The 11,247-nt window shown below is 37.8% G+C and overlaps 1 protein-coding gene across 1 annotated transcript; it reads left to right on the top strand.

The window, feature by feature from the left end:
* The first annotated feature begins 586 nt into the window (after window positions 1-586).
* Window positions 587-11,220, top strand: cct7 (chaperonin containing TCP1, subunit 7 (eta)). The gene is made up of 11 exons (XM_067434414.1): window positions 587-704; window positions 1,625-1,778; window positions 3,630-3,736; window positions 5,507-5,685; window positions 7,068-7,239; window positions 7,628-7,792; window positions 8,075-8,263; window positions 9,172-9,269; window positions 9,383-9,515; window positions 10,280-10,486; window positions 10,578-11,220. The coding sequence occupies exons 1-11, from the start codon at window positions 699-701 to the stop codon at window positions 10,809-10,811; spliced, it is 1,644 nt and encodes a 547-aa protein (XP_067290515.1). The 5' UTR covers window positions 587-698; the 3' UTR covers window positions 10,812-11,220.
* The last annotated feature ends 27 nt before the right edge of the window (window positions 11,221-11,247 follow it).

Genomic DNA, 11,247 nt, shown 5'->3' with positions numbered 1-11,247 from the left:
TTATTTATTTATTTATTTATTTATTTATTGGTTGTTTTTATGAAAAAATTATGTAAACAAACCATTTCCAATTTAATTGTATTTTTCATAATGCAAAACTGAAATATTTATTAATTAAAAGTTATTTTAAATTTTTTTTTTACACTTTGTTAATTAATTAATTAATTTTATTAATTTATTTATTTATTCATATATTAATATTATTTATTTATTTATTTATGCACACTATTTTAATATGTAAACAAATGTAACAAATTGTGAAATCTGATGAATAAATCATTAGGATAAAATATAAATGGCATAATACTTTTACCGCATTCTTCTTACTTTACCAATTATAATTCCTCGTGAGGATGTAATTGTACCTTTTTTTAAATACAGATTACTTATTTATTTCGGGTTTTTTTTTTAATTAATACATAGGCCTAAAGCAACAAAGCAACCATTTAACTTAATGTGGCCTACAAAGATAGTTTGCTATAGTTTGATAATTTATTTATTTGTTTGTTTGTTTGTTTGTTTGTATAACTGTTGAAAATCCTCTTTTCAGGTTGCGTAGCAGGAGACACGAAAACTGTTAGTAATAGCGCCCTCTGATGGCCGCCCTCAGTTGAACAACAGACGCGTCTCGTGTTCTAGAGAGTTCTCGTTGCATTGTGGGTACCTCACCCGGCACCATCCTCCTCTATCCCGCAAACATGATGGTGAGTGCTCATTCATGTGTGTTTTGTTTTCAAATCCATCGTCATCTTAGCAATTTACACATCTCCTAGTGTTGGGGTATAAACGTCCTGAGATATTAAAGCATAAAAGACATGTCTGCGAGGTTATTTTTATTTTAAATGAGATAACACACCTAAAGTTTGACATTGATGCTAGCTAGCTTGGTTGCTAACGATTCATTCTTCTGTTTGAGAGTGACAGGCAGAATTTAGAGATGTGCATTGCGACGTGCAAAATATGACTTTTGTACGTCATATGTACACATTTACACATTTTTATTTCACAATAGCTTTGGTTGCTAAATAATGCTAAATGCTTTAGTTTAGCATCTTTTCGGGAACGGAGAAAGAGGTAATGAACTGCTATGAACAACCGGTTACACCCAATTACTGTTTGTCTTATCATATAATACAGTCACTACGTTAAATCGGGGACTTTATAGCACACTTTCCTGTATAAAAGCCATTCTTTTTTTTAGCATGTGCATAACGTTATATATTATCGATTCTTTTGTGTGATGATGATGGCATAATGATATAATGGAGTTAAGCTGCAGTAACTACAACACGTTGTAGTGTGTATACGAAAGCTCCATGTTTAAGTAAAGAGCGCAGCAATGTTTACTTACACAAATAGTAAATTACATTGTCTGTACAGGAATTGTCAACTCTTTCATGGTCATGGAAAACCTAGAAAAAACAGTGCATTTTCACATTTTAAGTTACAGATTTAGAAAGGTCATGGAACTGTATAAAATATTGTAGATATTTCTATTGTAAATAAGATACATTTCCTTTGCTCCGTTCTTAAATATATTTTTAAAATAGGACCTAATTCGAAAGCTGGTATCTTGTAATATTGATATTACATTGATTATGAGCATTCTTGAATCTCTTCTCAGCCCACTCCAGTCATCCTCCTGAAGGAGGGCACAGACTCCTCTCAGGGGGTCCCACAACTGATCAGCAACATCAATGCCTGCCAGGTTGTGGCAGAGGCTGTGCGGACCACCCTCGGCCCCCGTGGCATGGACAAACTTGTGGTGGATAACAGAGGTAAGTCTTTTCTTTCATAATCATGTAGAGAAGTGTTGTTTTATTGGGAAGGGAAGAATTGGTAATTTATATATATATTTTAGTGTGGGTCTGTGAACTCACCATTGACAGGGCTCAATTCGAGGGGCAGGATAAACGGTTGTCTTTCAAACTCCCTCTGCACGCGATAGGATAGCGCTACACCAACCAGAGCAACGTGAAGTGGAGCTAGTTGTTAGATTAAACTTTAGCCATATCGGCGTATCTGGTCAGCAAAACTCCGAACACATCTTCCCTTTTTAAGAATGACTTCAGTGCCATTATTTTCTCAGAGTAAAGCTCAACTCCAAGTAGGGGTGGGCGATATCTCGATATTTAAAATATATCGAGATATATTTTCAACTCGATATGGATTTGGACATATCGTATATATCAATATATTGTTTATATTTAATTCTGATTCCGCCACTTTGCTTGTTTGCCTTCCCTGTGCTGCCTTCCCTGTGCTTCCCCTCCTGCCTCATTGCTTTTGTTCCCCCTCCCCTCGTGCGGCGTCCGCAACCAGGTGGGGATTAGTTATAATGTTGAGAAGCGCGCGCGTTGTTCAGGACTCAGTTAAGAGACCATGTTTTCCTTCTAACACAACTGCTTGCTAAAATTTATAAAGAAATATTAATGTTCATCATAGTTCAAATTGCACGTTTCACCCACAGTCAGGTTATTGACACTACTGGTGCGAGACGCTCTCTCACTGTGTCTAACTGATCACTGTGTCTAACTGATCACTGTGTCTAACTGATCGCATGTTTTTCGGTTAAAATGTCAAAATGATCGCATATCATTTGAAAACATTTAAAAAGTTTTGCAATATCATTACTATGATTATTTTGTCAGCGTTATCACGGGATTATGATGAACAGGTCTATTCACGTTTTAACCAAGAGGGAAAAACGCGACATCCCGGGTGTCCTGAGACATAGTGCTCTTCTGTAAGTTGTACTGTATCATATTATCATATAGCCTACCTTCTGACATTCATATTTCGTTCTGTAACTGGAAAAGAAGTGAAATTCAGCTCATGTGTAGCCTACATGATCCGCATGATGAGTTTGAATTTGGTCAAACTCATGACAAACATCACTGTTTGAATTTTGATAAAAATTTAACAGGAAGTGGTGTTATGACAAAATCAGTTTATTAATATCTCAGTCATGCCCCCATCTTTCTGCAAAATGCTTACTGTTTTACTGTTAAGTGTAAAAAGGGAGTCTTTGATTCATCTTTTGAAAGCATGAAATAAATGAAAAGAAGGCAATATTATTTATTTTCTTTTACAGTTAAATTATTATTATTTATGTAATCAGGGAGTTTTTTTTTTAAATGTCGCAAAAGCACTTTGTTCCTACATGAACTGACTACCTCTTTGCACTTCAATAAAAAAAAGAAAAGAATTTGTGGTATTTGGCATATTTGTTTTTGCTGTAGTTTTTAGGGGGTTATTTTTCCTGTAAAGATATCGAGATATATATCGTATATCGAGATATATTTTTTGCTCCATATCGCCCAGCCCTAACTCCAAGTCTTCCAGAGTCGTGGTCAAAGCTGATTCGAAAGACCGCCATTCGACAGCCTCTGTGTTTACTGGGAGCATGCAAGCGCAACTCTGCCGTCATTATGTTAAGCCCCGCATTAAGACTCTATACACGATGTGATTGGCCCGACCAGAGTTTGGCGTTTACAGCTCAGAAGTGTATTGAGAGTTGCTAGATGACACTCGCGGCAGGTTAGATTTGCTGCCGCTAGGGTGCGTCTAGATTTCTAAGCTAGTGATACTCTGCTTCATGCAGTGATTTTCTTGTTGTTATCTTTCAGGCAAAGCCACTATTTCTAATGATGGAGCCACAATTCTGAAACTTTTGGAAGTTGTACACCCTGCGGCCAAGACTCTGGTAGACATTGCCAGATCTCAGGATGCTGAGGTAAGATTCCCTCTCTTTGGCCCTATCCGGATGGGATTAGTTGAACATGGAGAGGTTGGGTAAAGTAATTATTACCAGAGGTTCACAGTGATATTTAGTCCTGTCTGAATGTGTCATATCAGTAATCATTACAGACATAAGCCCTATTCGGACTGGATTAGATTAACATGGGGACGTGGGCGTAAAGTAATTATTACCAGAGGTTCTCGGTGATTTTAGTCCCGTCCGAATGTGCCATCTCGGAAATTATTACGGACAATGTCAGTAAAGCTTACAGAGAATTTTACCTTCTGTAAAAAGTATGGAAAAATAATTTGGTTACGTTTTAGGTGTTAGGATAACTCAAATGTCCAGTATTTTCCTCATATCATTTAAAGCAAAAAGAAGATCAAAAGCACTTATTAGAGGCACAACACTTATTTTAGCTCTAGGAAAGTATCTATTACCAACACAATCCAATCAGAATTGTTAGACTGGACCTAACTGTTTAATAAAACACACACGTGTATATATAGGAGACTGAGTTCAGACTGGCGCTCATGTTGTTTGCTCATGTGATAACAGCAACTTCATACGCACATGACGACACGGAGGTTACTGTGGTGCGTGTAAAGCGAGTTACTCCTCCCACTTCTGCTAGTTTTACTGAGTTTTAACGAAGAAAACGTAGCGCTTTTCTAAGCAGATTAAAAAGAAGAGCTGCAATGTATGACGGAATAGCACTTCTGAGATTACTTCACTGAAAAATACTTCACTGAAAAATCCTCCCTCACATCTTTTTTCAGTTCCTTCATCTGAGCCTCAGAAGAACTCCGAATATATATTTTTTTCTGTGGAAATATATTGATCTGTGATTTCTGATGTGTAGCCTATTATTCAAATTCAGACTTTCTTTCTAAATCGTTTAATGCTGTTTATGCATCCGTGAATTAAGCCAGTGATTAAATGAACAACTTCACATTGTTTCTGTTAGTAGCATGAAACAAATCTGCTATTTAAATGATTAAACAGAGACGGCAATCAAAGAAAACTCTTTATAATGTCTGAAGCTGTCAATCACACGTCGCAAGTATATCTGATTCTGCACACTTGTCCAAACTTATAATGACTGACACTGTTATGCTCAACAGAAGCTCTTACTGCATTCGTATTGATGTCATGTTTGCTGTTAGTTGTGGTCAAAGCATTTTGTGAGAGAGATAGTGTTGCAATGATGAGATCACTGGATTCACCCGATCAACCTCGATCGATTGAGCCTGTGTACTCAATGCTTAAATGAGGAAGACGACAGGGTCGTCATGACTGGAACTTGTGTTCTCAGATACAAATAAAATAAACTCCTGCTCGCAGCGCTCTCAACGAGTAAAATATAACTTTCTCAGCAATCTTTATTGTCTCTGCTCCACGAGTGCTCACTCAGTCTGCCTCTCTCTGGCTGGCAGTGCTTGCATACAGACCTCTAATATTTTAAAAATCCACCACGCCATGGGACCTTTTTAAGTTTAGAAAATGTATTTTCCCTTGTGTTTTTTAAAATAGATTTTCTATTGTATTATTCACTTTTGACTTTGTTTTTAATTTATAAAAGCTGCAGTGCACCCGAGACAATTGTAAATATAAACACGACTGTTGGGTTCAAAACAGTTTGCTGCATGTCATGTCAGTTTCTTGATTAGAACTTGACATTGAGCAAGTTGTTCAAATTGCATAATTATTTTATAACTAGTTAAATACAGTCAAATGTATCCTCTACATTGTTTGTTTATTCAGGTTGGTGATGGCACTACCTCAGTCACTCTACTTGCTGCGGAGTTTCTAAAGCAGTTGAAGCCGTACGTGGAGGAGGGTCTTCACCCCCAGACCATCATCAGAGCTTTCCGCCTCGCCACCCAGCTTGCCGTCAAAAAGATCAAGGAAATCTCTGTTACTGTCAAAAAGGATGACCAGCAGTGAGTCCAGACCCTGTGTGCAATACAATAAGGGGCTTTGGTGTTAGAGGAACCTTTTCATAATTCCTAGAACTAATGGCGGAAGTTCCCGCTTTTTAGGTTGTTCGCAATGCAGGACCTGGAAACTATTTTTGCCGTCGGAACGTAGGGCTGGACGATTAATGGAAAAGTAATCAAAACAGAAATTCAGAACCTCCAAACGATGCAATTTTCCAAGGCCGATTATTTTGGTTTTTAATAATTTCCTCTTAAAAACATACTACCACGCGTGCAGTCACGTGACTCCGTCCCATCCATTCAGCGGCATGGAAGCAACACAGGAGAACTCAAAAACGTCAACACGTGCAAATAGACAAACACTCATACATACAATAGCTCAGACATCACGTAAAGATTGTGCGCACAGAGGAGTTCAGAAACTCATTGTCAATGCTGTCCTGTGATTTATCACTAAGAAAGTAGCTTAGAAACTCCAGTTATAGCATATATTTTCTACTTTTAAAGTAACTACATACAACACACTCCTTCACAATTAATGACATGGTATGACTAATTCACACATGTAATCTTTAATTAATGCATTCAAAAAACTACTCGCAGTGCTAATTTATGTAAAAAAGAAATATCTGACTTCTAATAGTCAAGCAGTACATAATTTGTCAGTGAACTATGATTGCAACAAAAAAAAAAACATTAATTAATCGTAATTAAGGTAGTGTTCAATTATTTGAGGTTTTGACTTTGGGTCATATCATCCATGCCCTGTCGGAATTCCTTTTTGGGGGAACTAAATTAGCTCCTACTTTAGAGTAGGGTCTAACCCAGCACAATACAAACTAGTGACGTAAATGTATGCTGATTGTTCGAACGCACACGAAAACACCTGCACTCGCTATTTAAAAAACTCCCACAGATAATAGCTTGTATGCTCCACACACATGGAAAACCGTGATAGATCTCAATCTTTATGCTAAGGAGAAAATCCAGCGCAACTTGAGGGGACCTTTTTTATTATATATACTGTCCACTTTTTTGTATAGCCCTACAATACAGTTTATGTATTAGACAGGACTGTTAAACAGATCATAACTAATGAAGATGGAGAATGTGAGTGCGGTGTGCTCAGGCTCTGGCATTCTCAGCACCCTGAAAATAAACATCTGCCTCGCAGTCAAAATAAGTGACAGCAACAAGCATGGCTTTTAAGTCACTTCAGAGTTCATACTGGCAGCTCGAAAGCAACCAGGAAAAGGCCCTAGTAGAACATTTAGTTGTAGGGAATGACCCTGGTGGCTAGTTTCTAGAATTACCCTGTGCGAACGTTATGTATTTGTATCGCATTAATATTACAGAGGTGATCATTTGTCCTCTTGCCACCACAGAGAACAAAGGAGTTTGTTGGAGAAGTGTGCTTCTACTGCTTTAAACTCAAAGCTGATCGCAGGACAGAAAGATTTCTTCTCCAAGATGGTGGTGGATGCAGTGATGATGCTGGATGATCTGCTGCCTTTGAAGATGATTGGTGTGAAGAAGGTGCAGGGTGGGGCTCTGGAGGTGAGAGGGAGCTGTGTTCTAGATTTAAAGGATTTTTTGCATATTCATAAAGGAAATCTGTATATTTTGGGTATTGTCAGTCCTGACATTACTGGCAGCAGCAGGCATTTATAGGCTGCTGTCACTTAAAGACCTAATGCACTGATCAATTTTAATGATACGCATCCTTTGCTTTTGTGTGTTTGTGTGCACAGATAACAGCGGAAGTACTGAATTTAGTTCTCTTTTGCCTCTTGCGCTGTAATTGTATGAAATCACTTAAAATTCTAAATTGGCCAGACAAAACATTTGCGAATAATAAACTTTGCAAGTAATTAAAAGAGCTGTCTACTGACAAATTTCAACAAAAGACAATCTTAAATTTACACTTCTTTTTGCTGTCTATCAGGAATCTCAGCTTGTGGCTGGTGTTGCATTCAAGAAGACCTTTTCTTATGCTGGCTTTGAGATGCAGCCCAAGCGCTATGTGAACCCAAAGATCGCACTGCTCAACATTGAGCTGGAGTTGAAGGCAGAGAAGGACAATGCTGAGGTTCGCGTGAACTCTGTGGAGGTCAGTACTGCTCTTCAAAGTCACAGGTTTTTGAAAATGTACTCAATTATATTCCTTTTGATTGTTGAATTCTGGGCAATGAGAAAGGAGCTGATGGTGCAGTAAAACATAGTGTTGTTTTGGCAGAAGTGATAAAATGCTTATTGAAGTTATTTTATTGAAGTGACACTAGTGCTAAAATCCACAAACCAATATTTTCTGTAACAAATTCTTGTTTCAGTAAACCATCATGGCCCATGTAAACAAAGCTGTATTCCCTCATGTTTATCTGGCTGATTGTAGGAATATCAGGCAATTGTTGATGCTGAATGGAACATTCTGTACGATAAGCTGGAGAAGATCTACAAATCTGGAGCTAAAGTGGTGTTGTCCAAGCTGCCCATCGGTGATGTGGCCACACAATACTTTGCAGACAGAGATCTGTTCTGTGCAGGCCGTGTTGTTGAGGAAGATCTCAAGAGAACTATGATGGTATGATGGTATCTTGTGTCCTGCTATTTAGCTTTGACTCTGTTTATAAATACATCTTTCATGATTCAATTCCAATCTGCTTATATTGGGTAAACCATTATTACAACGCTAAAAGAGAACATGAATTAGAGTATTGAAGTGATAATGCATTTGAAGCAGAGTACATTTTTCAAAATTTTAGTACTCTTCCCTGAAAGATTACTGAAAGAGTACTCTTTCAGGGAAGCAGAGTACATTTTTGTACTTTAATTGTAGGCAAACCTGAAAGTTATTGACAAAACACAATAGGATTATTTAATTCGATTTTGCATTGTAGGAATTTGCTCATGACCACCACAAGTTTATGATTTCTGCACATCTTGTTCATCATGATAATCTTGACAGATTAACACAATTTAAGAATAAATGGAATCACCAGAAGTAAACAGCTAAACATTTGGCTATAAATGAACTACACCATGTTTGCATGACCATCACCTAGTCTTAGACAGACCGTATTTCAGAAATTTACCCAAAAACCTGTTCTCTTTTGCACATGTAATGATGTGGTGTTGCAATTTATAGAATCAACAGAAACTTCCAAAAAGCTTGGAGACCAAAATGATAAAAAAAAAATATATATATATATATATATAGATTTTTAAATAAATTAAAATTAAATCAAAATATTTATTTTTTATATATGTTTATCATAAGATTGTGAATAGATACAATATAACATATGCAATATTACACCACTGTGTTAAAATTTTGAGTTTTTTTCCTGTAAAATGAGACCATTTTTATCAATTTACTCCAATGTATCTGGGTGGGGTGCTCTTTTAAATTCAGATATTCCTAAATCTCAAAAATATGCAAAATGTGCTGCAGAGCTGAAGTGGTTAAAGCAGTTGTACTGTGTCCCCCAGGCCTGTGGCGGCTCTATTCAGACCAGTGTCGGTGCCATGACTGATGATGTGCTTGGACAATGTGAGCTCTTTGAAGAAGTGCAGGTTGGAGGAGAAAGGTGTGTTGTTTTATTATTATGTTAATAACATGTCCATGAAACTGGAGGTTTTAATTTTAATAAAATATTTTACATAAGCACTTTCCATACTAACGAGATGTACTCCATTACAGATACAACGTCTTTAAAGGCTGCCCAAAAGCCAAGACCTGCACCTTCATCCTGAGGGGCGGCGCAGAGCAGTTCATGGAAGAGACAGAACGCTCACTGCATGATGCTATCATGATTGTGCGCAGAGCGATCAAGGTGGGGAAAGCTTTAGCATATCTTGCTACAAATGATTACAACTGCAGAATTATTTTTGTCCTTGATTTCCCTTGGCCAGTAGTTGTTGTCGGGAAAGGCTGCTGAAGACATTGTATTAGGATAACACTTCAAATTAGCTTTACAATCTGAAATATCATTTAATTTGGCTGATAAGTCTAAATGTATGTCAATGTTTGCAATGCATTTTACAGTGTAAACAAATAGCTGTTGCCTCTTTCAAGAAGGCCCTTGGCTCTTAACTAAAAGGCAGGACCATTTCTACAACCACTATATTTAGTTTCTCCTATCAATTTGTTTCCCTGAATTGTCCATCTCCTTCACCTTACATTTAACTGATATAAGTTTATATCAAATGCTCTATGTACCACTACACAAGTACAGTAAGTTATTAATTACAAAACATCAATACAGATGGATGCTGATTCCAAATGTGTAACCATGTGAGCTAAATGACATGCATTAGCACTAATGTCCTCATTAACTCTTTCCCTGCCATTGATGGACATTTTTCAGCCAATTATAGCCCACAAGTGTTGACAGAAAAGTAATCCATTAAGTGAAAATAAATTTTCTCTTTCAAAAAATTGTATGTTCAGATATTCTGGAGCCCATGAAATTGTCAAAAATGCTTGCCGGGAATCATGACAGACTGAAATTTCAGAATGTTTGTGCAAACTGCCAGCAGGGGGAGACATTTCTTAATCCTTTAAGTAAAAAAACACACTCCTATTTCCCATGTACAGAATGACTCAATTGTTGCTGGAGGTGGCGCTATAGAGATGGAGCTTTCGAAGTATCTGAGGGATTACTCCAGAACAATTCCAGGGAAGCAGCAGCTGCTGATCGGAGCCTATGCCAAAGCCCTGGAGATTATTCCCAGACAGCTTTGTGACAATGCAGGCTTTGATGCTACCAATATCCTAAATAAACTGAGGGCCAAGCATGCACAGGTAGCTACACAAGTCGTGCTTGATCATGTTTTATTTAATCATGTAATGTCAATGTTGTAATGTACGATTGCATAATCTCCCTCTCCCTCAGGGTGGCATGTGGTATGGAGTGGACATAAATAATGAAGATATAGCAGATAACTTCCAAGCGTGTGTATGGGAGCCCTCTGTTGTGCGCATCAATGCCCTGACCGCTGCCTCTGAGGCTGCGTGCCTCATCCTCTCAGTGGATGAGACCATCAAGAACCCTCGCTCCTCTTCTGATGGCCCAGCAGCACCTGCTGGCAGAGGAAGAGGTCGTGGTAGACCCCAACATGCCCACTAATTCACACCCATCCCCAGCAGTGTCTTGGGCAGAGCCTCTGGACTTACAGAAGGTCAAAACAAATGCTGGCCAGTTTATTTGGCATTGATTTGTTTCCTTGACCTGTTTTGTTATTCCCTGGTCCCACTAAATCCATGCATTTCTGTGTTTACAAAGGCTAAAACAGGACAAAATGTAACTTGGTAATTGTTCCAGATCAATGGGGATTGAATCATCTGTTGGAGATTTGAATGTTGTTTTGTGATAGTCTGAAAACACATGCAAACCATACACACACTCAAAAAACTGGTCTGTATGTAGATCTGTATAAGCACTGATATGCAGGCACTCTGCTGAGAATACGTTCCTGTGTTGGTCATTTGGCGGAACTATTTATTGGACCATTAAAAGCAGTACTTTTGCTTCTCAACATTTGTGTGAGGTTTTCTTCTTTCAA

Source organism: Pseudorasbora parva, chromosome 1, assembly GCF_024679245.1.
Source record: "Pseudorasbora parva isolate DD20220531a chromosome 1, ASM2467924v1, whole genome shotgun sequence".
Taxonomy (NCBI): domain Eukaryota; kingdom Metazoa; phylum Chordata; class Actinopteri; order Cypriniformes; family Gobionidae; genus Pseudorasbora; species Pseudorasbora parva.
Note: the sequence above shows the minus strand (reverse complement) of the source record. Positions and strands in the feature narration are given on the sequence as shown.